This window comes from Eucalyptus grandis, chromosome 1 (genome assembly GCF_016545825.1).
Source record: "Eucalyptus grandis isolate ANBG69807.140 chromosome 1, ASM1654582v1, whole genome shotgun sequence".
Lineage (NCBI taxonomy): Eukaryota > Viridiplantae > Streptophyta > Magnoliopsida > Myrtales > Myrtaceae > Eucalyptus > Eucalyptus grandis.
Window position 1 is genome coordinate 37,004,203 of NC_052612.1, and position 27,275 is coordinate 37,031,477.

General features: G+C 38.9%; 3 protein-coding genes across 10 annotated transcripts; 1 reads left to right on the plus strand and 2 right to left on the minus strand.

The window, feature by feature from the left end:
* The first annotated feature begins 1,378 nt into the window (after window positions 1–1,378).
* On the plus strand, window positions 1,379–11,289 carry LOC104456865 (nicotianamine aminotransferase 1). Its single transcript, XM_039298894.1, has 9 exons — window positions 1,379–1,569; window positions 2,090–2,429; window positions 2,984–3,202; window positions 3,289–3,320; window positions 9,072–9,099; window positions 9,203–9,358; window positions 9,468–9,561; window positions 9,693–9,824; window positions 11,168–11,289. The coding sequence occupies exons 1-9, from the start codon at window positions 1,394–1,396 to the stop codon at window positions 11,287–11,289; spliced, it is 1,299 nt and encodes a 432-aa protein (XP_039154828.1). The 5' UTR covers window positions 1,379–1,393.
* A 5,200-nt stretch (window positions 11,290–16,489) lies between these two features.
* On the minus strand, window positions 16,490–20,019 carry LOC120290887 (high mobility group B protein 7-like). 3 transcript variants are annotated; one of them, XM_039307604.1, is made up of 8 exons: window positions 19,715–20,019; window positions 18,981–19,096; window positions 18,110–18,177; window positions 17,927–18,019; window positions 17,800–17,842; window positions 17,669–17,713; window positions 17,439–17,561; window positions 16,490–16,656 (listed from the first exon to the last, which is right to left on the minus strand). In XM_039307604.1, the coding sequence occupies exons 2-7, from the start codon at window positions 19,041–19,043 to the stop codon at window positions 17,478–17,480; spliced, it is 396 nt and encodes a 131-aa protein (XP_039163538.1). In that variant the 5' UTR covers window positions 19,044–19,096; window positions 19,715–20,019; the 3' UTR covers window positions 16,490–16,656; window positions 17,439–17,477. The 3 variants fall into 3 exon arrangements, with proteins under 3 accessions (XP_039163538.1, XP_039163521.1, XP_039163527.1); XM_039307587.1 differs by having other exon boundaries at window positions 16,490–16,645; window positions 19,715–20,017; XM_039307593.1 differs by lacking the exon at window positions 16,490–16,656 and adding an exon at window positions 16,680–17,130.
* Window positions 20,020–21,153: 1,134 nt separating this feature from the next.
* On the minus strand, window positions 21,154–26,704 carry LOC120294702. Of its 6 annotated transcripts, none has more exons than XM_039315120.1 (8): window positions 26,350–26,703; window positions 25,641–25,765; window positions 25,255–25,376; window positions 24,486–24,578; window positions 23,993–24,273; window positions 23,494–23,639; window positions 21,844–22,586; window positions 21,154–21,530 (listed from the first exon to the last, which is right to left on the minus strand). In XM_039315120.1, the coding sequence occupies exons 3-7, from the start codon at window positions 25,265–25,267 to the stop codon at window positions 22,574–22,576; spliced, it is 546 nt and encodes a 181-aa protein (XP_039171054.1). In that variant the 5' UTR covers window positions 25,268–25,376; window positions 25,641–25,765; window positions 26,350–26,703; the 3' UTR covers window positions 21,154–21,530; window positions 21,844–22,573. The 6 variants fall into 6 exon arrangements, 5 of the variants coding, with proteins under 5 accessions (XP_039171054.1, XP_039171050.1, XP_039171061.1 ...); XM_039315116.1 differs by having other exon boundaries at window positions 26,322–26,703; XM_039315127.1 differs by having other exon boundaries at window positions 21,154–21,478; window positions 25,641–26,704.
* Between the last annotated feature and the right edge of the window lie 571 nt (window positions 26,705–27,275).

Consider the following 27,275-nt stretch of genomic DNA (forward strand, 5'->3'; position numbering starts at 1 on the left):
GCGGTGGTAGAGGAGCGCTTCACGTCCCAAAGCGTGCCAACTTGCGAAAGAAAACACTAATATATTTAACAATACGACACTCTACAATTAGGTAGTCTGGTAAAAATTCCACAATCTAGTCATTCTTTGTAATAAGAAATTGCCAGTAGACAGACCCGTGCTCACGTGGTAATGCATGTATGTTGTGATTGATTTCCTTAGAAGCAATATGAACTTTTCAAAATCGATACAACTCAAAGCAACTTAAATATATCGGTCTTACGTTGATTTTTATCGTTTGTATCATTTACCAAATGAATGAGTAAAAATTTATTTTCATTATTTAAAAAAATTAAACATAAATTATTATTAATGATAAAAATTATTTTTCCATTAATTAACAATTTTCACTAATATAAGCAATCGATTTAAGGAATATGTTTTCAAATAATTTATTTTCGCGAAATAAATTGAAGCCTAAGAAAGTAAGATATTTGCTAGGTCTTTACCAAAAAAAAAAAAAAAAAGATATTTGCTAGGTATAATTTTTCGAGTTACTTTAGGTAATCAGATATGATAAATGAATTTGTACATTCCTTCATCTTTCGGGTTTGATCCGTAGATTAGGTGCATAAATGAAACTGCATAGGCTTGAGATTGTGAATAATAAGGCATCTACAATTTCTATTTTCTTTCTCTTATTTGGTAAAAACTACAGTTTCCTGATTCATTTCTATTTTTGGTTAAGACAGGCATGCGATGGGAGAAAATTCCTAGAAATGCGAGTAACATGAAAGATTAATTAATTATTTCCCTGCATCCATTAATTTCAATATTTTTTTCGAAAAGGGTTGGTCGCTTTAATAGTAGATTATGCCGTTTATTTGATTAAGTTGACTCGACGTGTTCCAACGAAGTCCAAAGCATCGGAAGGCATTCGGAATTTCCATATATTTTCGAAAAGGGTTAGTCGCTTTAATAGTAGATTATGCCTTTTTATTTGATTAAGTTGACTTAGCATGTTCCAACGAAGTCCAAAGCATCGGAAGGCATTCGGAATTTACCTGCCCCATATTAATTACTCTAGTCAATTTTGGGTCACCATAGTTTAACGAACCGACCACGTGGATTCACGCGTGTCTCACAGTCCGACGTCGTTTGCCTTTGTCCGCATCTAGACCTCCCCGTTATTTAAACGCACACCGCCGGAGTGTCCTTTGAACACACCCCACGAAACACACAAAAGCGCGAACTTACCTCGACGCTTGCCGATCGATCCCCCGAAAAGATGACGGTGCCAGTGCAGAACAGGACCATGAACAAGACCAAGGCCAGGACCGAGTGGACGTTCCGGGGCAACGGCAGGCTCCTGGGAGCGTCCGCGATTACGGTCCGCGGCGTCCTTGACCGGGTGATGGAGAACCTCAACAGGGATGACCGCAGAGCCGTCGTACCGCTCGGCCAGGGTGACCCCTCCTCGTTCCCCTGTTTCCGGACTGCGCACGTCGCAGAGGACGCCGTCATCGATGCAGTCCGCTCGGCCGAGTTCAACTGTTACGCCCCCACCGTCGGCATTCTTCCCGCTAGAAGGTAATACCAACGCATGCCCCGGACGGATGACGATTTTATTATCCGCAGCACCAATACATGCAAAAATCTGTTCCAACTTCGAAAGGCTTACGTGTTTAGTACTTGCCTATGTCACGAAATCTTGATTTTGAGACTTTATTTGTTTCATAAAAAATAAATAATTGAAAAAAATAAAAAAATAATTGGTATCTGTCATAAATATGAATAAAAAACAAATATACATCAATTATTTTTTGATAATAAAAAAATTCCATTGACTAATTGTTTATTTTTAGATAAAATATTTTTAAAAAATTATTTATGGTGAAATAATCAAAATTTTAGCATCATATATTATTTTTTATTACCTACGTAGTGATAGAATTTTTTGGTGGGCAACGCATCAAAATTACTGGACGAATTGGATTGACCACACGTTATCATTGTTACATGTGGGAAAAAAAAAAGTTCAGTTTTGGAAATGGCCAGCATTAATTTAATTAGTAAGCTAAGGCTAACTTGAGGTATAAAATTTCAATAGGGCCATTGTCGATCATCTCTCGCGTGACCTCCCTTACAAATTATCACCGGACGATGTCTACCTGACGATAGGAGGCACGCAAGCCATCGAAGTCATAGTGACGGCCCTCGCTCGCCCCGGCGCCAACATTCTGCTTCCGAGGCCCGGATACCCGTGCTACGTCGCACGCGCGGCGCTCTGTGGCCTCGAGGTGAGGTACTTCGACCTCCTCCCCAACAGGAGCTGGGAGGTCGATCTCGAGCGCGTGGAGGATCTTGCGGACGCAAACACTGTCGCCATGGTGATCATCAATCCCGGGAATCCGTGCGGAACTGTCTTTAGCTACCAACATCTGAAGGAGGTAAACTGTTTTACGAGCTCATATGGTATACAGTGCTAGTGCCGCCTGGCCAAGGATAGGCTTGTGCGGTGCTTGGAGAGTCGGAACACCAAGCTGGCCTTCCCTCAATAGATCGCTTCTAAGAATAGTATGGACAATCATATTCTCATAAACCAAACCCAATTTAATTTGGACATCCAGTCTCTTGAGCGGATTTATGAATCGTGTCAATACAAATACAACAACTGGTTTTGACTTATCGAGTCATCATTAGGAGAATAGAGCCAATCCCATTTTTAGAGATCCTCTAAAATAATAATCTATCACATCCATGAATTCCTAGCATAAACAATCCGATGCAAATTTCACGATTGCACTTCCCCTTCTACATCTCTCATTCTTCATCCCATGCCACAAAACCACACTTTTTAGCTCACATAGGTATGATGGAACTCGGACCACGATACTTGCATGTTAATTCATAGTCCAGAAATTTACGCATAGCATATGAATGTGGTATTGTTTTGACCAACACTAAATTCGTTCGTTATTTTTCTTATGTTACTTCCAATTAGATTGCCGAAACGGCTGGGAAGCTTGGAATCATGGTGATTGCAGATGAAGTCTATGACCATCTAGCTTTCGGGGATACGCCATTCGTGCCCATGGGTGTTTTTGCATCGATCACGCCCGTCTTGACGGTGGGCTCCTTATCAAAGAGGTGGATAGTCCCCGGCTGGCGACTCGGTTGGGTAGCAACAAATGATCCGAACGGCTTTCTAAAGGATACCGGGGTTTGTCTCTCTCTTTCTGCTACGATGATATGAATGATGGTCGGTTGCTTGAGGAATGACAAATTCGTGTTCTCGATCACTTTCAGGTTGTTGAGTCCATTGTAGGATTTCTAAATGTATCCCCTGTGAAGAAGAGCAAGATTACAGATGAATGCTATTGAAGAAGATGATTCCTTATTCTCTTCTGTATTATGGTGTATTCACCTCAAAAATACAGAGCACCTTTTCAATGGAGTATTCTCTCTCTGTTCTCTCATAGACGGTTACAATTAATTCAATGTATGAAGAAGAAGTCGCTCTTTATCTATATACAACAGAAGCTTAATGAAAAAAAAACCGAATGCTAGCTGTCAACGTAAAGACTTTAAACAGAAAAGAACTTATTTCACAAAGGCTAAGCTAACAGAATTAACTGCCTCTCTTTTCCTTCTGGAAATTGTTCACGTGATGTCTTTTCTTCACCGACTTATCTTCACCGTCTTATGTAGATACACAGCTGGCCTTATTTGACAGCATTACTGGTTACACAATTGCGAATTCTACTTCTTCCAAGCTTCTCCAATGACAGCCATAGACTTGTCTTGATGCAGTCTAACTTCTCTGTTTGAAGCTTCCTCTCTGTTCCGAGCTTCAAAGAATGAATGTTCTTAACATCCCCCTCAAATTGGGAGGGGATGAAAATCCCATGCCCAATTTGGTACGAAGATTAATATGAACAAAACGTGTCAAAGGTTTTGTAAAAATATCTGCAAGTTGAAGATGGCTAGGAACATAACTAATACGGAGAGATCCCTGAGGAGACTTTCTCCCGAACAAAATGGAAGTCTACCTCTATATGTTTGGTTCGGGCATGAAGAATTGGATTGGCTGTAAGAGATATAGCAGACTTATTGTCACAAAATAGGAGAGTAGGAGACAGAAGAGATATACCAATATCACGCAAAACAAAAGCAATCCAAGTAAGATCAGTGAAGTAGATGCAAGAGCTCGGTATTCGGTTTTGTGGAAGAACGAGAAACAGTTGGTTGTTTCTTAGCTGACCAGAAAGGAGATTTGATCCAAGATATGTACGGTAGCCGGTTGTGGATTGCTCGGTGTCGGCACACCCAGCCCGGTCAAGATCCGAGAAGCCATAGAGAGGCGTGGAGCTACGTGAATGAAGAAAAAGACCAAGATGAGTAGTGCCTTTGACATAGCGAAGTACTCTTTTAATCGATGAAGATCCGCAATTGTTGGATGCTGCAATTTTTGGCACAAGGTATTTGTTGCATAAGCAAGATCGGGTCGAGTAATTGTTAAGTATTGAAGCCCTCCCACAAGGCTTCTATACTCAAGAGGGTTCGAGAGCAAAGTAGTATCATCTGTCATAGGAGTTACTCGAAGTGGAAGAGGAGTTGATACAAAGCTTACTGGTCATATGAGCTCTTGTTAATAGATCAATGGCATATTTGGTTTGACAGAGAAATAGATCATAAGGAGAGCGTTTGACTTCAATGCCGAGAAAGTAGTGAAGATGGCCCAAATCTTTCATGTGAAAGTGACGGCTCAGTAACTCAATCAAAGTGGTTAGTAAGCGAGCTGAGCTTCTGTCGTAACTATGTCATCAACATATAGTAGTAGTAGAACTGTGTCTGAACCAGAGTGAAGCACGAAGAGAGACGGGTCAGCAGTACTACAGAAGAAACCATTCTCCAGGAGAAAGTTGCTAAATTTGTCAAACCATGCTCGTGGTGCTTGACGAAGGCCATATAGGGATTTCTTAAGTAAACATACACAATGAGATTGTTGAGGATCAACAAAACCAGGGGGCTGCTCCATGTAAACTGTTTCATTCAATGTACCATGGAGAAAAGCATTTTTAACATCTAGCTGGTGTATAGTCCACTTCTTCATTATTGCAACAGAAAGGACTATCCGAATAGTGGCATGCTTGATGACCTTTTGGACTAAATGTTTTGGTAAAATCGACCCCGCTTCTTGATGAAATCCCTTTGCAACTAAACGAGCTTTTAATCTTTCTAGACTGCCATTAGGTGTTAGTTTAGTTTTAAACACCCACTTACAGCCTATAACATGCATCTGCTTTGTTCTAGGAACTAAGAGCCATGTCTGATTCTCATACAAGGCATCCATTTCCTCCTTCATGGCTTGATACCACCCTTTATCAGCTAAGGCTGTTTTGTGATTTTGGTTCCAAAGGTACTTTATAGTCAGCCAAATATGCATATTTGGGGTTAGGTTTGATGATACCAGACTTCAATCGAGTTTGCATATAATGGACAGGAGAAGTACCTGAAGAAGTGGCTGTTAAGTCTGGTTGAACTTGATTAAAGATAAGCTCTCCTGACTCGGCAATTTGAGATAGAGCATCTTGTTGCTCTGTAGCAATCGAGTCTGACTGTTGCTGAGGAGAAGTTGATATATGTGGAACACCCTCATATTGTGATATATGAGTGCGATCGATTGTTACAGAAGGAGGTAGTTGAAATGCTGTTGTATGATTAGTGGAAGGGTTGTCCACTGAGGTTGTATTTGTGGAATCAAGAAGATTAACCACATCTGCCCATTGATTATACAAAGTTGTGTGCGATCATAGTCAGATATTACCTTCCTTTTAAATGGAAAGAAGGTTTCATCAAAGACCACATGGCGACTAACATAAATTCGGCCATTAGTAGGTACAAGGCAACGATACCCCTTATGCCTTTCACTATAGCCCAGAAAAACACAAGTGAGAGATCTAGGGTCGAACTTGTGTTGAGCATAGGATCGAAGACACGGGTAACAAGCACACCCAAACACCTTGAGATGGTCATAGCTAGGCTGCTTATTAAAAAGTCCGGAGTAAGGAGAAGCCATTTGTAATTTCGGTGTAGGAAGAATGTTGACAATATAGTTGGCTGTTGTTTATGAAGGAATCTACCAGAATTTCAAAGGAACTCGAGAATGATACATCATGGCTAACCCCAACTCGACTATATGGCGATGTTTCCTCTCTGCAATTCCATTACGTTCGGTGTATGAGGGCAAGACGGACTCGCTTTATGCCACAATTCGTAAATGACTTTGAAACCTTTTACTAGTAAACTCTCCTCCACCATCACAATGAAACATTTTGATTTGATGATCAAACTGTTTCTCGACTAGTTTCGAAACATGACAAAGATGTCATAAAAGTCGGACTTGACTTCATTGGATAGACCCGTAGCGAGAAAAAGTATCTACAAATATGACATAATACTGAAAGTTCGTGAAGATTTCACGGTGAGGGACCCCAGATGTCACAATGTATCCTTTCTAATGGTATAGTAGATGTAGAGTCTGATAATGGGAAAGGTAAGGCTGCACTTTTGCAACTGACAGCTGCTACAAATGGATTCAGACTTTGTATTACAGAAATCAAGTCTTTATTCTGCAAATGCTTTACTATATTGAAGTTTGCGTGGGCCAATCTTTGATGCCACATCTCTGCTGTTATTGCTCTGTGTCTTCGAGTAAAGTATGCTGCTGTAGTTTGAGGATCCACACAAGTAAAGTCCTCTAAGTTTCCTTCCGAGCATCTCTGTCTTGTTGGTTTGGTTGTCCTTTATATAGACACCAATTTTATCAAAAATAAAAGAACAGGATAGTCTTCGTCGGTTTGAAACAGAGAGGAGGTTCTTTTTGATTTCGGGCACAATCAAGACATCATTTAGGGGTAACGTGTTATTTTCTGTATTCAATCGAGTATTACCAGTATAAGTAATAGGTAAACAAGAGCCATTACCTATCATAAGCGTGTCATTTCCAAAAGTATATCGAGTAGAGTTGAGAAGAATACCAGGATCAGCACTGATATGTGCTGTTGCTCCGATATCAGGATACCACTCACTTCCTCTTGGATCCTCTAGATGAACTGCTGCCAAAGCAGTTGGAATTTCTTCAGCCTGATAAGAGTTATCAAATCGATACCAGCAACGAAGAGCATCGTGTCCCGGTCTTTACAAATCGACATTCTAACCGGATGCTTTCTGTTGGTTTCTCATTTTGCACATGTTTCGTGGCATCAAGACTTGAGTCGGATAGGATTTAGTGTCTTGATACCTTTGTGAATAACGGCATATGGACGAAACCCCGTCCGAGGACTAGAATAATCAATCCTCTCGCTTGAATTGTTGATCAGTTCGTTCCTGATTCAAATTGTTTGGTCTGTAGTGCTGATTTCTTCCTGAGTATCCATAACTCCGGCCTGCATTATTCATTGCACGGCTTCGACCAAAAAAGCGTCCTCCTCTGTTGCCACCTCTTTGACTTCCAAAACTTGAAGTCTGAAAACCGTATTCTCTTTTAATTTCCTTTCGTTGTGTTTGAACTTCTTTGTCCCAAAAGCTTGATTAGGGTTAAATTGATTCATCGAATATGTTTAATCTTGTTTCAAATCGTTCAAGTTTGTGCTATCACTTCATCATAATCTGGTGGGGTTTCAAACAAGTAGATAGTAGTTCTGAAATTCTCATACTCGGGCCCTAAACCCTCAAGAACACCAAACATTTTAGTTATCTCATCTATAGGTTTTCCAATCGCATTCAGCTGATCACAAATGGACTTATACTCCCTTAGATAAACAGAAAGCGCTCTATCTCGTTTTTGACATGCCTGTAACTTTCCTCTTAGTTCAAACTCTCGAGCTACCGATTTCGAGTAAAACGATTAAGAAGGGTCTGCCATACCTCATAAGAAGTTTCTAAACCAATAATCAAGCTCGAGAATATTCTCGATACAGCTCCACCGATCCAGGATGAAACTAAGCGATCGGTCCTTGTCCAATCGCTATAACTGGATTTATGACTGTTTCACAATCTTCGGTTTCGGTGTTTAGGATTCGAGGAGGTGAAGATATTTCACCATTGATGAAACCGAAGAGTTCTTGACTTCGAAGGAACCTGTGAAACTGTGCTTGCCACAATAGGAAATTATCTTCAGCAAGTTTAATCGTGACAAAATTGGAGATGTTAACATGTATTGGAAATGGATACTTCTGTGTCCTTCCTGCCATTGCTGCACTTTCAGAGATTTTTGATGACAGAAATCGATTTTTGTGACTCAAAACAGGATTACCTGTTGATCGAGATGATGATCTGTTCGTGATACCAGCAAGGTTCAGATCTTACCAGGGAACAGAAGAATCAAACGCAAGATTCTTGTGAGAACTTTCAGAAATCAAGACACGAAGATGATCAACAGCTACTTTGATCTGCTGCGATCATTGAAATCCAGATACCTTTGATTTGATTTCACGAACAATTGTGTGTTTCGTGAAACATCTTTTCAATCCAGAGGATCGAAACCTGGCTCTGATACCATGTGAAGAAGAGCAAGATTACAGATGAATGCTATTGAAGAAGATGATTCCTTATTCTCTTCTGTATTATGGTGTATTCACCTCAAAAATACAGAGCACCTTTTCAATGGAGTATTCTCCTCTCTGTTCTCTCATAGACGGTTACAATTAATTCAATGTATGAAGAAGAAGTCGCTCTTTATCTATATACAACAGAAGCTTAATGAAAAAACCGAATGCTAGCTGTCAACGTAAAGACTTTAAACAGAAAAGAACTTATTTCACAAAGGCTAAGCTAACAGAATTAACTGCCTCTCTTTTCCTTCTGGAAATTGTTCACGTGATGTCTTTTCTTCACCGACTTATCTTCACCGTCTTATGTAGATACACAGCTGGCCTTATTTGACAGCATTACTGGTTACACAATTGCGAATTCTACTTCTTCCAAGCTTCTCCAATGACAGCCATAGACTTGTCTTCAGTACAGTCTAACTTCTCTGTTTGAAGCTTCCTCTCTGTTCCGAGCTTCAAAGAATGAATGTTCTTAACATCCCCCGATCCTACGACCTTTGTTCAGGTATATCAACTCCTCCCTTGGTGATAAACCGGATTCATGAGGATTGGCATTGTGCTAATGGAATAATCAATCATCTATGAATCTTACTCTAAAATCACAACAGGCAGCAATTCCTCGGATACTCGAGAGAACGAATGAGGAATTCTTCTTGAAAGTTCTTCACATGCTGAGAGAGGCAGCGGATATATGTTACGACAAGATTCAAGAGATGCCTTGCCTCGCGTGCCCGAAAAGGCCCGAAGGGTCCATGTTTGCTATGGTACGAGCACACACGCACTTCATTCATCTAGTTGTGGCACGCACGGTGTTATTCAAGCGATTCATCTTTTGCCATTTTGAGGAGCTGAAAGATGCAAAACGAATGACAGGTCAAGTTGAATTCATCACTGTTGGAGGACATAGAGGACGACTTGGATTTCTGCGTCAAGCTGGCTAGAGAAGAGTCCGTTCTCGTCCTACCTGGTGAAGTCTGCTTCTCGTACTCGACGAAATGAAACGTGTTTCACGATCGTGAGATGGGCGGACATCGAAAGTCCGTAATGTTTTACAAGATTAGAAGTCTGAAGGGCAATGTTCTACGTTCCTTTTTGCAGGGATGGCTTTGGGAATGAAGAACTGGCTGCGCATAACCTTCGCCGTGGAGCCGTCTTCCCTCGAAGACGGCCTTGAGAGGATGAAAGCTTTCTGCCATAGGCATGTCAAGAAACAACACACGGGATCTATACGTTCGTTGGAGCAATATTGCAATCTGTAACCAGCGTCATAAAAGTATAATCCGAAGCTCCATTGAAATAGGTGCGAGTGTGGTCGCCTCGACAGGAATTGATTAATTTATTGCAACTTTTTGGGGTTACAACTTTGTTAGAATTTTAGGTGCTCAGTAAACAGTAGGTCGTGACCATAACTCCTACTTTGTCTCTCATGATGCTGTACTTGTGTGTAATGAGTCCACAAGAACTAGTGTGTGCATTTGTAATAATATATTTAAACAGAAAGTAATTAGGTTGTTGTTCCTACGATGCTAATCAAGCGAACAGAAATGCAGAGCTCAATAAGAAAGGAAAAAACGACCGCTCTAAATACAATATTGATTTAGCCTACTACTGTTTATGCAGGAGAGACGTTTATATGTAGAAAAAGCCTTTAATAAAGCTGAAGATAATAAAATGATGACCCGCATCAAATTGGGAAAATTTTTGAAAATTATATTAATGTGATTTTTACGTAAATTTGGCGAAAATTTTACCAGGTATAACTTTTTCACCGGATGTCTCATTCAGTTGATTTTTGCACCTACAAAAAACCGTGACCAAATATTTTTAATTCAGCTTTAAAAAAGAAGAAAAAATAAAAATAAAAATAATGAAAAATTCGAATTAAAAAAGGCAGACCCTTCGTCCAGGAGAGACATGAACAACATCTCCAATACCCTCAAATTGACATAATTAAAAGGTTTATCATTAAAATACCATTAATGTAATGGATTTATGATTTATCCCACACTTTTACCAAAATTGCACCAAATTTCATTATAACATCATATTCTTCATTTTATGAAGTACCCTCTTATCAAGAACGTACATCATCCTCGACGTGCTCTGAATGGTAAAAAGAAAATATATCATCCGTGTGACTTCATGGCCTCGTTTGGTTACTCATGGGATCGGATTACACAAGAAGTAGGATTCCGATGGCTGGAAGCTGTTGTGTTTGCAAAGAACTTTGTTACTAATAATGGACCGGCCACCGCCACGCCATCACCGCAGCCGCCCACCACTCGGGTCACTGCAATCTACATCTCATTTCTCTGTTGTTGCCATCAATGTCTGAGCTCAAGATCACGCATGACATCAACAACCTTCCAAAAATCCATTCCAACTCAAATCCGAGGAAAGAAAAAAGCATGACTAATCTAGAAAGAAATTCATAGTCGGATTTTGAGGGCTTGATCTTTGCATCGTCTTGGAAAACATCTTAAATCAATGTGGGCAATGGAGATCAACTTTCGTGGGAAATGATACATGTGCTGCGATTTGGACTAAATTATTGTGGAGCTTGATGGTGGCAGTGGAGGTCGAGTTCGAGATTAGATGGTTGCTGACGGTGGTGTGGAAGCTCGGCTGCGGCGGCGGCGGCGAAGGTGATGTCAGTGGGGTGTTGGTGGCTGTGGGGGCAGACAACGGTTGTTGATGGTGGAGGAGTGTGCCGCAGATGGTCGGTTGCCGGCGGTGGTGTTAAGTTGGGGGCAGGGGGAAGTTGAAGTTGTATTAAATGGTGGAATTTACGTAAAAATTATGGTGATTTGAGTATATACAGTACTTCTAACAAAAAAAAAAAAAGTATGTAAGATATCATCTATGGTATGAGATTTGCAGAATAGGAACTATAAAATCACGATTCTGTGAGATTATTATATATTTATTATAAAAAAAACACTGAATTACTTTTTCAGTCTAAAAGAGTAAAAATGTAATTTTATGCGCTATTGTCTACTGTATTTCTTCTCGTTATAAAAATTTGAGTTATCGACCCTTTTGGCAAACAAATTAGTTACTAACCACGTTACATAAATCAAATCTCAGCTAACCAATACAAAACGGAAACAAAATTGATAAGAAGAAAAATCAAAAGTCGGAACTCAGCAACTAGAATCCCACAGTAAAGGGTGTGGGCGATTCTCGTGAACCTTTCAACCAGATTTTTTTGCTTATACATCAACTCTTGATCATATGCAGCAAAAAAATGACCAATTTTAATTATTATGGGCAAGTAGTAGACTTAGCCATTGAGAACAAAATTGATGAAAAGCAATGATCATCCCAAAAAAAAAAAAAAAAAAAAAAACAGACAACTTGATGAGTGGCAATATTTTCGGATATTTAAGTTCTTTTAGATAAATGTCAACAATTCGAAGAGTACCGACGACATATGAAGTTATTGACAACAACTATTAGTTATCTTGGATGAAGTCATCAACATTAACGTGTCACTACCTAATAGCAATATTTTTGAATATTTGAGTTTCCTGTGGATAAGTGCTATTATAAATTTTTGTAACTGTGGATACGATAAGGATATTATTCATCTAGAGATGAGAAGTCATGGCAACATAATGATATGGAATTGAAAGCTTCAGAGATATGAAGGCATGGCTAAAACTAGTAAAAAACTGCTTATAGACAGTTATGTTGTAAACACTATAAATACATGTTTGTGTACCATAGAATCATCCGTGCACGAATAAACATGTTATTTTTCAAATCCTGCACTGTTTGACAAAAAAATTCCTACATTATAGTTATAGTTTCCAAACTTGCATCGTCGATTAACTTTTTTAGCTATAGTTTCTAGATTTGCATTAATGATTAAATTTTGACGTGTATCTTTGCTATATATCATAGGTGTCTTGTCGTAGATTAAATTCCAGTATTACATCTTTACATTTTCAGACTTTGTCATTAATTAAATTCTGGCACAATTTGTGTGCGTTCAATTCCATTTGAAAGTAGTGTTATCTATTCTAATCTATTTGTGATATTTCTGTCCAAATTTGTCACGGAATCCATCCTCTCTAAAAAACCGCAGCACGACTTTGGGCAAATAATTAGTCGTGGAGTTCAATTCCGGCGCAACACTGACTAACCAATAGGAAAAAAAAAAAAATGAAGCAAAAGAGCAATAACACATTGAAATTTGGGTGACTAAGAAAGAAAAAAAAGAATCCAACCGAAACTTAAACCTTTAATATTTTGGAAGCTCGTATAAAAAAATAATGATACGCTTATCTAAAATTAGAATACGAAAGTCAAAAACCTTAATGATACATGAATCCTAACCCTAAATTTAATGATCATCTAAATATGTTTGATAGCGACTCTACAAATGTATTAAACAAAACAATTTTCCCCCAACATAGAAGATGAACGCTACACGTGCCAAAGCGCACTAATTTGGAAAGACTAATGTATTAAACAAAACTGCACGTTATAATTTGATATCTAAATGAGCGGAGTATCGTAGTCTTGTAACAATTTCACGGTCTGGTCATACTTTGTAATAAGAAATTGCTAGTGGACAGACAGTCCCATCATCACGCGGTAATGCATGTACATTAATGGTATGATTGATCGAAGCAAAATGACCTAACCCCAATTGGTTTAAAACAAAACAGTCGAAATGGATCAATTGCATATGAGATTAATGCTCCGTTTATTTTGTGAAAAATGAATGATTTAAAAAATATTTTCCTAGAAGTGATTGCATGTATCTCATACATAATAAATTAATGCTAATTATATTCATCATCCATAAAAATATTTAGAAATAAATTATTGTCATTAATAGAAATTTTTTTGTTATTGATTAATTATTTCAAAGTGACATAAAGATCAATTCAGGGAATATGTTTTTCAAATGAATTGTTTTTCACGAAATAAAGTGGAGCATGAGAAAGTAAGAGATTTCTTCAATATGATTTTTGAGTTACTTTTGACAATTAGACATGATAAATTTGTCCTTTCTTTGGTCTTTCGGGTTTGATCCATGGATTAGATGCACAAATGAAACTACATAGGCTTGAGATTGTTAGTAGCAAGGTATATATGGTAAATAGCACAGTTTCTTTTTCTTTCATTTTTTTTTTTTTTTTTTTTTTTGTTAAGACAAGTTTGTGATGAGAGAAAATTCTTAAAAATGTGAGTAACATGAAAGGTTAATTTATTATTTTACTGCTTCCAATAATTTACTAATTTTTTGAAAGGGTCCGTCGCTTTAATTATGCATTTTTTATTTGATTAAGTAGGCATCCCCAACAAAGTCCAAGCGTCAGAAGGCATTCGAAGCTTACTCCAAATTGCTTTCTTAGGTCAATTTTGGGTCACCATTCTCTAGTATGTGTACATATGTGAAAGGAGAATGACTAACTCAAATAAGAGTCGGTAACTCAAAAAAACTCTTCAAATTGAGAAAATCCCAACTCTTATGGTTGTAATATGCAATTTATGAAAATAGGTAAAAAAAAAAAAATGGACTTCAAATCTCGTGTTTCAAAATATTGATGCAACCATCGCATGTCCACTCAAAATAAGCCAGGCACCTGCCAAATGACAAGTAGTGAAACTGGTCATCTAGACAAGAAGCCAAGCACCCATCAGCCCTATGCCCAGTCACTTCGTCCGATCGACGGTCCGAGCCTTTGATTATGAACGGGTAACTTTCTCTTGCAAAAGCTTGACTTAAATGTCAAGATGGTTAAGCTATTTTTCATTAACCAAAATGAAACAACCGGAACGAAATAAAACCAAAAATAGGAAAAACGGTGAATAGTTGAACAAATAAATTATATATGAATTATCACGAGAAAATTATCCGATCACTTATAAACTTTTCAATTTTGCGAAATTAAGTTTGTTGCACAAAACACCAATGTAATCCTCCCAACCAATTTTTCTTAGATATAGCTAATGTGGCGATCAAGTCACCACCGTTAAAACCAAAAGGATTTTTATTGAAATTTTATGTTAATATTAAGGATTAAATAAGTAAAATTAAAAGGTTTAAGACCAAATGGGGCATGCATACAATAGATTTGAGAGTGATTGGATGTCTAGCCCAACATCTTGAAGTTGCCATAATGATGAGTTACCTAACACTTCAATAAAAAGCTCCCCAAAAAATAAAGCGAAAAAATAGAAGGAGAGGAAGATGTCGCGCTCTAATTTGTGTATATAGTGATCACATTCCATAATCGTTCTTCCAGTTACGATGTCACCTTATTCTCTTCTTATTCTTTTCTTTTTCCTTTTAAGCAAATAAAGATTAATTCATGATTAACCAACAATTAATGATGGGGTCTGGATATATCTTGAAGGTGATTATCCATGCGAAAAATTGAGAGGAAAAAAAAAACTAAAAAGAAAAAAATTTCATTCAGATTTCCTTTTCCGATTTTGTGCCTATGAAGGTTTTGCCGCATAAGCATTGTCAACATCCCCGTTCGTTTGGGATTAAACAAAAGTAAAAAGTATGCTCTTTTGTTAAAATTTTAAAATGTTATATTTAAATTTGAGGTTTTATGAAAGCACAATATGTTAGCCTACATCTTCTTTTTGTGTAATATATTCACAATTTTAGTCGTTATGCATTTTGAAAAATAAATAAAAAAAATCGTTACACGTGATAAAAAAAATTATTGCCGATTAGGAATTTTATAAAGATATCGAACCGGAGGTAGTTGGATTCCAATTGAATGGGCATTCGAGTTTATAACGCCGGCCCGTGCCACGTCAGGCTTTCACTGCTTCTTTTTGGACAAAGAGAGGGAGAACAGGACACCCCACCCTCCCATGTCCTCCCCTTCTCTCCGACCCATTAAGTGCAACTTCCCCCATTTGGGAGTTTGAGTGGATGGGTGGGCAAAGAGAGCATTTAGAAGAAAGAGAAAGGAAGATGCACGAATTTGGCATTTCTGAAAATGTCCCCGACATTGGCCACCTTCCGACACGACATTGCTGCTTGTTCATTATATATACAGCATCACACATTTCTCTTCTTCACCCTTCTCTTCTCCATTCTTCTCTTTCAATGCAGCCGGCTGCTCTCCTCCACCAGGCATTCAACAACTTTGTCACGGAATACGTGGATTCAGAACCAATTCAACCGAGACTTGACATTGAGTATTACATTCTTTGCTGTAAATCTTTTTTTGGCAAGCGTACTTTGATGCACAAAACGAGGCACAAGCCAATCTCTTCCATGCCATGGACGTGATCAGGGCGCTCAGGACGCACGAGCTTTTGGTCTTGAGATCGGTAAGCGAAGCTTCGGCATTTACAGCCATGCTTCATCATCTCTTGACCAATCACAGTGCTCTCGACTGCATAAAGATTGGAAATAGGAGCGACCAGAAGAGGAGGAATGTAGCCCGCTCGCTGTGAAGTAGTCGCGGGCTCACTCTTGTGGCTACAATGCTTTGCACGTAGGCCTTATTAAGTTTCAGAATTAATGGAAAAGAACTAATTATAATGAATCCATTAGATTTCTAACTTCGTGCAACCTGATATAGACCTGATATAGACGGTTATCTGTGCCGTCCTATCACGGTGTCCGATAAGTTTTTTACGCCATCATCTAAGTCCTTCGTTTAATGGTTCTTTATTTTTACTTTTTTAGGAAAAATGGTGGAGAAGGGCGAACGAGGTTAACGATCCCCTCCGGCTTTGGCCCACACCTTCTTTATTATTTCACACCATTTATGACCATTTCCCCATCGTTGACGTGAATTAAATTCATGATTTCTTGAAAAATATGTGACGCCTCTACTGCTAGGCCAACGACATGAGAGGTCCATCATTTCTTGGTCCAAAAATGTGAAAATCAAGTCATTGTAAGCGCTCGTCAAATCAAACACCCATGTATTGGAAATTCACATCAATTGAATGAAAATCATTCACTAGCTAAACTAAAATAATATTGGAACAAAGACAAAGATTAACAAAATGAAATTTTCTTCGTTTTCTTTCCCCACGCTTTCTCTGGCTTATGAAACCTGTTTAGAAACCGACCAAGAAAAAAAAAACCTGTTTAGAACAACAGCAATTCCATATAAGTGAATAATCTACGGTCTAACCATATCTTTTTAACTATTAACTGCTGAAGCTGGATAAAGATAAATGGATCAAAAATTAAATGAAGATAGAATTTCAAACTGCTGTTATCAAATCATTATATTTGGATCACCTAAATATTGTTCTTTTATTATAAGTTTTAAGACTTTTGATACCCTCGTTCCACAAGTGTCACAAAATACATAAAAGACCCCTTCGTGTTCCATGAAGAGATTAAAAACATAAAAGTTCATTCATGAACCATGGCTTGCGTAACTGATGATGATTAATGGATATCAGTAAGCAAAAACATTACCGACCCAAAAAAAAAAAAAAAAAAAATTCAGGTCAAAAGCACAATTCTTTGTTTTGTGGCGGTGTTGTTTGTTGAACCCATGTATCTTAGGATGGTGGAGGTACATTTTACCTGCGAGAGATGCCATATAATTTAAGGGATCCAACGGGTTTTGTTTTAGTCACTTCCTATTAATGAAATAATTGTCCAAAAACTCTAAATCTTTTGTACGACGACTAATTTGGTCTTAAACTTTTTGATTTGGTTAATAAAAAGGCATAGCATTCTCATAAAGAAACAGTAATTGCGACCTCCAGAAAGTTTGCAAAAGCATTCCGATTCCATTGGTGCGACAACCATTATCTAAACCTTTTAAGTTATTCCATGCAGGCTGCAGACATCCTAGTAAGAGAAATAATCATGACGCAATAGGAAGTTACCTAAAAATGTACCAAAAATGAGCAGCTGTTGCAGCAGGATCATCCTAGCTTGTTATATATCTCCAGACCTTTCTCTAAGGCTGCAACTTTCTCCATGGCTTTCTTTTCATACGTCATCTTCTCCTGCATAAACAGTAAGGCTGAATCAATATTGATAGTATTCAATGGAATTGGTTTTTCTTCTTGGCCTTTACAGCTTTTGTGAGCTGCATTGACAAGCGTTATGTTACCACTTCAAAGAGGGAATCCCACTCCTTTGCAGCATCTTTTTGGAGCTGCATGCCACCAAGAATTAAGACTTAATTAGATCCACTCAATTAAGTGATTGAGAGCTAAGAAAAATTACAGTTCTGAAACTCACTGCAGATTCAAATTCCTCCATTCGACGCTTCCTAAAATCCTCCCTATATTTAAGAACAAACAGCCACTTTAACACACACAAAAAAGAAGAAGAAATCAATGTATCAAAATCAATCCAGCGAACTCACAAGAAAAGGATAAAAGCTATGGGATGAGGCTTTCTCCTGCCCGTGCTTCCTTCCATCTTCAATTCCATCTTCAATTGACGCTTGTGTGGACTCCTTGACAACGAAGAGATATGGATGGAGATTGAGGTAATAGATCACATAAATTCTACCTAATAAAGAAACGAAATGAAAGAGAGAGTCTACCCCAACTGATTGTGTAGCTCCTCGGAACTGGAACCAGAACTGGCCATGTCCTTACGCTTCATTGCTTGCTATTTATGACAGGGCAAACAATTGCCAAATCAAGCATATTATATGTCTATGAAAAGTTCAAGAAGTCTACTTCAAATCAATAGAAGACCTTGAAGTCAAATAAGGCGATCTACCAGCTTTGATCAAGATGAGAAGTAAAGCAATCAAAACAAGCCTCATGTATTTAAAGCGAGCATCTGTATAGATGAGAAAAATTCAGGACTTCTCTGGACTAAGATGGATATGCTGAAAAGCTTGGGTAACACCAAAATATGGCACCAGCATCAACATATAAAAAGAGGTAAGAAAAGCAACCCACCTTTCTTATATCTATAAAAGTGGAAGTTAAGCTTGCCACCTTTCTTACATCTCTGAACATGGCCAAACAGGAAAGTCAAATGCAGGGATATATCTATCAGTCCTATGGAGCCTGAAAATGACCATAATCTCTTTAAGAATCCAAAATACAGCTTTTCTAGAACAACTATTCAATCCCACAATATTCCACTATCATGAAGCACCAATCCCTGAATCTAAACTCCACTCCACCAGCAGTCAAATCCTCATTAGATTCAAATAGATTGTGTCTTGCATCTCTTTAAGGAAAAGCACCATCAGGCATTCACATTTCATTTCCTAAATAACACTTGTATTTGCTATGAGAATGAGCAGATACTATGTTTTGATTATGAAACATTCCTACAATTATGCATAACAAGACACCTTCTAATGTTAGAGAAGCCAATCAAGGAGACATTCACAGCATGGAAAACAGTGACAGTACCTCCTTAAACACCATGAAAGCAAGTTCTAACAAGCATACCTCCGTAATAAGTCTCAGCTGATGGACATAGTCTTTGCCTGGGAATAGGGACTGCCTAGTCATAATTTCACCAGGTATGCAACCCACAGACCAAATATCAATCGCAACAGTGTACTCTGAACAATTAAGGAGCAGTTCTGATGCATGATACCAGCGAGTAACAACATGCTCAGTCATAAAATTCGTTTCAGATGTGGTCCTAGCTAACCTAAAATCTCCAATTTTAAGGTCACAATTCGCATTCAGAAACAAGTTGCTTGGCTTCAGATTGAAGCAAGACTCACATCGACAATCTCAGATCACCACTCAAAGACAGATGAAACTCATCGAATTGCAAAAATCTGGAAATCACATCACATAAAACCAACCAGCTTTATAGAATACAATCAGCACATAAACATCACATCAGCTTGCTAATAACAGTCTGAGATTGGAATTGGCTACATTAAGTAATGTCATTAACAATGAACCAGCCACGATTCAATCAACCTCCACACATGAAGAAACTCATAGAATCGCAAAAATCTGGAAATCTGGAGAATCTCTAATTCCTCCCCTCTAATCATCCCCTTATATCGTTCTCCCGACCGGCTGTGGAGGGCACGGAATTGATCGGAAAATCGTCGAAACCAGATTGCCGGAGAGCGAGCTGAGATGAGACTATCCAAGTGCGCGATCTATCGGAGATAACTCACGGCGAAAACGGAAATAGCAGAGGGGATCAGTTCACTCACCAGTCCGTACGCAGGAGGGGAGATCACTGAGCCGCGGGGGAGGCGACGGAGATCGGCACGGGGCGGCGGCTGAGCGAGAGGGAGTGGCCGGAGCGGGAGAAAATCGTCAAAAAGCGAGAGTGAGCGATCGGCGGAGCGCCTGCGAGGAGTTTTGTAACGACTGGTACCTTCTTCGGCGAGAAAAGATGAGAGGGAAAAATAAAAACCTATGGGAGGGCGAGAGGAAAAATAAAATTTTTGGAAAAATCGATATTTTCCCTGATTCTCTGACGTGGCGAACCTCCAGTTCCACACGCGGCTTCGGCGGGAGGTCGGGGCACCCGCGTTGTGAATTTAGTGAGGGTGCCGGATGGTCACGTTTTGGTTCGGTTCGGGCTTTCCCCGTGCTGACGTGGAGCCCTGCCTTAATGGTCGCTTGCCATCATGTGGTCAAACGCTGACTCCGCGCTTGATAAATTGTCTGAGGGTTGAGAATTTGTTTTGAAAAAGAGGGAAAAAGAGCGCATTTTTCCCTTCTTTTCCGAAATTAGTAAATAATTCCAAGGTGAATTTCGCATTTTGACTAATTCTTTTAGACCCCATTATCCGCTGACAAATGCATGGCCTTACAATCTAACATTTTATCTTGCACAAGTAAATGACGTCGGGATCATTATCCCTTGAGCAAACAAAAAAAAAATCAATTAATTAAATGGCAATTCGAGAATACTAATAAAATGGATTTCATTTAGAAATTATGGATGAAGAATTTTATCCAAAATTAACCGAGAGGACTTCTTACGTTTTCATGATTTTTAGACAGAAATGAAAAGCGCATCCATATTTTGCATAATGATAAAGTTAGGTTAGAGAAAGTTGCCGCCTTCCCCTCTCCATCCCAGCGCATTCCAAATCACGGTGCTGCACATTAAATAGTCTAATGCATCATTAGCATGTATGTGCCTAATGTTCGTTACGGGAATGATGATGATGATGCTTTTGTTTAACCATTGTCATTATTGCTTCCAGGTATGTTTGGTGCACTCATTATTCAGCTAATGTATCAAGTAATATTAACCAATATATGAATGACATTGCTAGGAGGTACAAGAAAAAAGAGAAAAATCGCGATAACGTTCAAGGAGATGTACTTGGAAGAACATTGCCGCTGAGAGGGAATTTATTTTGCTGTTCTTTTTCTAGAAAACATGAGCTTCTATTGCAGCCTTTAGACTAAAAAGGGATATAACAGATTTCAAAAGGGGCTGCAGCTCGCACTCCTCATCCATATCTTTGCTCGTCTCTGCCACGCCTGACACAAATGTGATGCTGTAGTAACAGAGATATCCTACAACAAAGCGTCTGTGTTAAATGCCTCTACTGGCTCTTTGATTGTACTACGAAGTGGATATGAAGTTCGAAATTAGCTGTCCTAAGCCATAGTCCACGAGATCAACGTATAAATGACAGCAATTCCCAATGAAAACTCATTAACAGGAGGAAAATAACTATCCCATTGGTGGAACTAAAACAATTCTTTGTTCTTTACAGCAAGGATTTATATGCAAATCAGTATAACTAATTGGCATCGAGGCTCGAGGGATCATATGAGAATATTTTGGGTAGACAAGTAGATGTACATGAAGGGAGGAAAGATTTTACAGCAGCTCTTGCCATACTGGAATTACATGGAGGAGGGCTTCGGGACTAAGTTGCTGTGCCCCAACTTGAGATTGGTCATCGGGGAAGTGTTGTGACCGCTTTGCAACCATCCTTGTATCACTTCTGCTTCGTATGTAATTCCATCCGCCACTATAAGTGGATTTTTCATGGCTTCCTGAAAACCCATGGAGAACCCATCACTCGGAAATTCACAAAGATATGTACTGATGTTTAATGCATACGCCATTTTATTACAATGATTGAACTCATAAAAGCCCCAATTACTATACCCAACAACATGGCAAATTAGGTATCATGACCAGATAGAGAGTAGTTGGACTTCTGCGTTTCTCTCACCCTGTGCAATTGAAAATTCTAGCTTCTCTGCCTAAATGAGTCACTGTACCCTGTAAACTGGATGCAAATGGAACAAGAGCTGAGCTGCTCCATGACTAAATGTATGTAAGAGAGAGAACTGAATCCTTTACCTGTAAAATGGGACAGACAAAATGAGCAGGCACCTTGCCAGGCTCCTTCGAACAAGAACTCGAAGCTGATTCCATAGACAAAGTCCTTATTGACTCGATCACGCTGGAAATTTCCGATACAAGGTCTGGGCAGTCCAGCTTGTTCTGTTCACAGCACCTCAAGCCCAATTGAGCCAACCATTTGGCTTGATTGAGTGGCCAGTCCCCAGCTGAAAAATCGACTACTTTATCGAAATTTCCCTTATCTAGTGCACATTTCACGTCTTTCACAGTATTTAAAGCTGATCTTCCAGTAACAAGCTGTAACAAGATGATTCCAAAAGAATACCGAATCTAATTCAGGAGTAAGCTGTCCACTCACTAAAAATTCTGGATCCTTGTAAAGTGAAGTGACCTCAGAATCTGATTTAGCAATGTTAGAATTTTCATACTTGGGAACTAAGCAATAGATGCCAAGGTTGCCAACTTTGGCAAGAAAATTGGCATTGAGGAGGAGTTTGGAGGATTTTAAATTCCCATGAATAATTGGAGGCTTATGGGAGTGAAGGTAGACAAGTGCAGAGCAAATATCAGTGGCAATTTGGGTTCGAACTTTCCACGGAAGTGGGGCAGTTTGTTTTGCCTTTGCACGAAAGGCATTCTTCAAGGCTGCCTGCTTTTAGGTATTCGTATACGAGTGACTGAGATTCTGGACATGCTCCGATAAGTGTGACAAAATTTGGATGCCTCCTTAACACCTCGACCTGCAGTTGAATCAAGAAGCATAATATAAAATCAGTATTAGTGCAAAATTTCAGGTTTAAATACTCTTTTCTTTTTTTCCAAAAAGGAAATAGATAATAGTTGTTGATGCGATCAATGTACCACACGTTTCGAAATCCACTGTTCCTGCAGAACCAAAAGAGGGCAGAATCCTTATGGCGACATGTACATGTCAAAGCAGGCCTTTATAAACGGTTCCATATTTTCCTTCTCCAATCCTTTGGGATGGGTCAAAATTGTGCGTTGCCTCAATGATCTTGGCAAAAGAAAAGGAGAGGATCCATGGGCCACGCAAGCTTGGAGTTCTAACTTGTACTGATCTCCTCAGATCTCTTACATTTTTCAGGGCATCTTGATGCTCTACACGTAGTTTGTCTCATCTCTCCTTGAAAGTTATCAAGAGTTCTACAGCTGATAGGATCTTCTCCTCCAGCTCTTCACCACCAACTTGGATTCTCCAACTTGTTTCTCAAGTATGGAGTTCTGTTCCTGAACTGTTAGGAGTTCTCTTGTTGTCTCATGGCACTGGCTTTTCACCATATCCAATTCTTGTCTTTTGCTTCCCAGCATTTTCTCCAACTCCTTTTCTATCATTCACCTCCTTATTATATAAAATTTCCACTAACAGGGCCTGCATTGGGATGTGATGTGATGCAGAATTAATCAACAAAGTTCCTAGATCTTTAAGAAGGCTGTTAAGTAAGCCGGTAGCTGATGATAAAATTTCTCGAGGGAAACAAAGCTGTGAGCTAAGTAAGCTGAATTCTTCATTTATCTTCTTTAGCAGACACATAGGTGCAAGAGCTTAAAACCATCAGCAAATCTTGAGCAAATCAAAAGGGAAAAGTACCGGATGCACAGAGAGAGAGAGAGAGAGAGATTGCCTTCATTTTAGTATCCAGTGCATTGTCTTCCTCCATCCATTGCCTCACTGCCTCCTCAAACTCTTGTCGCCTGGAACTCTTATCATCCACGATTGCCTGTTCCAATCTACAAAAGAGGTCTCCAGCGGCTTGCCCTTGAATTTTCTTGTTCTGAGAAATCGACAAGTAAATTATGATCTACCAACACGATAATTTTCCCAAGAAATTTTAATTGCATAGTTTATGGATTGATGCCCATATAAGCAGGGGATGAACATTAATTGCCAAAAATAGAAGGGTTATAATAAATCACCATTTGTCAGATGTCACAAAATTCAAATCCTTCGCATGCAAAAACATCATGTTCAGACAACCAAGAAAATGTATTATCACATTCTGCAGACTCTGCTATTTCAATTCTTAATATGAGTTTGGGAAGGAATATAGTGGTCCATCTAGACAGCACAGACACAGACATGCTAGTTGAAAAGATGAGACATGACAAAGATTTTGGATGATCTCACCTCACATCCAAGCAAAGACAATTTTGATGTGCTAGCTGGATGTTCTAAACACTGTGACCTGAGCCTACTCAGTGCTGGTCCTCTGTCATCTTCGCTCTTATCGATGTACCCATCAAACAATTCCAATCTGCTAAAACTCCTACCCAATTGTTTAATGCTGATCTCCCCAGATCTTGATCGCTGAAAGATCCTGCATTCTGGATTCATGAGCCGATCAAGAGATTTTTTCTTAAAAGTTGGACGTTCTGATTTCAAGCATTCTGGCTGCCTGGTGCCGATGTCTGAAGTCAGATGCCATGAAAAAGTACAATGGATGGAGTTCTAATGGTAAAGTATACAAGAAAAATTTAGATATAAATAAAGTGCAACCAGTTTCAGAAAAAGCAGTGACCCAATTATCACTTTCAAAAGAATTAAGCGCTGCACCAGATAAAGCAGAATTTATAAGCTTTCATACATGTAACATTCACCAGTGCCCTGATGACCAACTTACTTTGTGTATATGAGGCAACCCTTGCAAATGAATTAAATCTGAGAGAAATCCGGTGCATTCTGGCAAACAAATACTGCTTTTCTGGAGTCCAACCTGGTCAAATTAGTGCACTTTCAGCAAATTTGACCTCTGTAAATTAATCACATGCCAGAAATAAGAACCCATCAATCCTCGTGTAAGAATTTGTTTCATGAGTAGCATGTAATACTAGGAGAATGTCAATAATTAGACAACTATATAGTCAATAATAATGTTGCCCTTTTCCATTCACTGAAGTTATGTGCGCCAATGACTTTATGTAACTTTCCTTCGTTAGGCAACCGTAAGTAACTCTTAAGCTTTCTTCAGCTTAAAGAAACATAAGTAACTCTCTGCACTTGACCAGCTATAAACCAAAATATATCTGAGGAGACAATGTTGGAAAAGATATCGATGAATAAAAAAGAATTTTTCTAGCTGCCAGAGAAGTTAACTTTACCACTCTTCACACTACAATGAAGCTTCCTTTTTAAATTTTCAAGTACCAGAAAAACTGACAAACATAGAAGTCACTGTTTACAGATTATTTAGAGAATAGTAGCATCAAGCCTCGACCAATACGGTAAAAGCTTTCTACCAGCATGAGGAACCTCTTGAGATACATAAAGACTTCTGTAATTACAAAATTCGTAAGTTCATGCTAATTAAGTATATAACTGCAACTATGTAAACTAAAACATCCCTACTTAACAGCACCAGTAACACGAATAAATGACACAATTTGGCTTACTTGGAATTGTCATTATCAGCTGCTGCTCCCATCACAAGCCATCTAATATTGTATCGAGAAATACTTTCTAGGATTCCCTTCTCAATGCTGTCCATCTCAATCCAAACTTTATCTGAGTCTACCTGCGTGAATGAGCCACTCTCTTAATTATGGACAATTGGGCTGTCTTTATATCATGAGCTGTCTCTAACACCGCGCATTATGGAATTTTTTTAATATAAAGAGTTCTAGCACCGCAAAGTTTCTTCAGTTTCTTTGAGATATCCTCTTGTTTGGAGCTACTTGAAGAATTTGAATCATATAATTATGAAGCAAGCTATCTTAAATTCTCATATTAATGTCAGAAATTTAGATCAAGCAAATCAGCAAGAATGAGAAGATATTACCACTCCTGCCTGCGCAAGAAACACAAGGTACTCATTGAGAACTTCAGGCATTTTCTGCATCTCAGCTTCGTGCAAATGGTAAACTGCACACTGTTTTGGTTTATTGGCAGCAAACTCCATGTTTTCTGCACATAAAACAACGCGGACATAATTGCGAAAACATCGCACTCAGGGAAGGTTATAATCCCATGAAAATGAGATTAAAAAATGCGTTGTCGATTGAAGTTGTGAATGGACCCAAAATGATGGCAGATTTTGAATGCCATAGAAATATTAACCAAAAGAACATATGCTGACGAATCCGAGCCATAAAGCTAGTTTACAGATATACAAATGAGTTACACACACATTGAAGGCAAATCTTCTGTCTATTTGTTGACTAACACTGAAGGAATCTAGTCGAGTTCTGTGAACCGAACACCTCACTGCCAAACAGAAAAGAGATCGACCGGAAAACTACTAGAATCAAGCAATTTCAATCTACTTCAGTCTACGCCATAAACGTAAGCGAAATGAACGAATTGGAACACGTATTCCGAATAATCCAAGCCTTGTTGCTCGACGGAGAAATGAAAATTCAGGAAGAAATTGCGATCAATCGATTCAGTCTCCAGTGCACACGCAAAACGAAGGAGCTAATCACAATAAAAAGCCGCTCGCGAATCAATCAATCCATCCCACCACAAAAATCGCGGAGGCAAAAAGTCACTCGTCGGCTGCCGCACGTGGAGCAAGCAAATCCGCTTCCCGGAGAAGTTCCGCACCGCCCAACTCAGCGTCGTCTTGCACTCCTCGACGTCCCGACCCACCGCGCCGCCGCCTCGATCTCTCCGACGCTCCCCATTCGGAATGCGCCGAAAGCTCCCGATCGGTGTGGATTCGATCGACGCTCTTCCCCGGCGACGCAATGGAGAGCAAAAGGCGCCGGCTGCTCGACCGGACGAGCCGCCGGATCGACTGGCCGAGGCATCGCCGCTTCTTCCAGGAGAAGAAAACGAGGAAGCGAGGCAGCTTTTTTCAACGTCGTGTGGACCTGTTTCTTCTCCCTTAGATTTATTTTCATGCAAACTAAATTACTTTTCACATCAAATTTATAACCGATTGCCCATTAACCAAAAACGAAAAGAACGGCCTAAAAACAATGGATGACTTATTTATTCATATGGTCTTAGCAAATGAAAATTTAAATATCAGTTTCGTATTCCTATGTTTTTCTGTCCGGAAGGTAAGGAAAGAGTGAGTCTGCATTGGGGGACTCAAGAACTCCCTAGTTTTATATTGATTTGGTTTTGCTGAAACAATTTTGCATTAGTTAACATACAAAACGCAATTTTATTTCACAAGCTATTGAGGCATTTTTTTTTCTTTATTAATACACGCATGGATACTTTTAACTTTATCACTCTTCAAAGAAGGCACGTAAATTATCAAAATTATATTAGGTATGATCTTACTATGTAAAAGTATTTAAGTTAAGTAAAAATTACATCACAAAACAAGGAGACCAAAGTAATTGTAGGACAATTGAAATGCTCGACCAAAGTTTTAAGATAGATTTTAGAAATATAAAGAGTACTGACACTCGTGGGACATTATAGGAATTTGCTAAACATTCTTTTCTTTTCTTTTTTTCTT

Excerpts from the sequence above, each read along its gene's own strand:
- LOC104456865 (XM_039298894.1), top strand. The coding sequence starts at position 1,394 with ATGGAGAACCTCAACAGGGATGACCGCAGAGCCGTCGTACCGCTCGGC. Across the intron at positions 2,430-2,983 it reads GCTACCAACATCTGAAGGAG|ATTGCCGAAACGGCTGGGAA; the intron begins GTAAACTGTTTT and ends ACTTCCAATTAG. Across the intron at positions 9,562-9,692 it reads GTCCGTTCTCGTCCTACCTG|GGATGGCTTTGGGAATGAAG; the intron begins GTGAAGTCTGCT and ends TCCTTTTTGCAG.
- LOC120290887 (XM_039307604.1), bottom strand. The coding sequence starts at position 19,043 with ATGACTAGGCAGTCCCTATTCCCAGGCAAAGACTATGTCCATCAGCTG. Across the intron at positions 17,714-17,799 it reads TGGAGGAATTTGAATCTGCA|CTCCAAAAAGATGCTGCAAA; the intron begins GTGAGTTTCAGA and ends GGTGGCATGCAG. Across the intron at positions 17,562-17,668 it reads GGGATTCCCTCTTTGAAGTG|GAGAAGATGACGTATGAAAA; the intron begins GTAACATAACGC and ends CTGTTTATGCAG.
- LOC120294702 (XM_039315127.1), bottom strand. Across the intron at positions 24,274-24,485 it reads GGTTGCCTCATATACACAAA|ACATCGGCACCAGGCAGCCA; the intron begins GTAAGTTGGTCA and ends ATCTGACTTCAG. Across the intron at positions 23,640-23,992 it reads TGTCTTTGCTTGGATGTGAG|AACAAGAAAATTCAAGGGCA; the intron begins GTGAGATCATCC and ends TCGATTTCTCAG.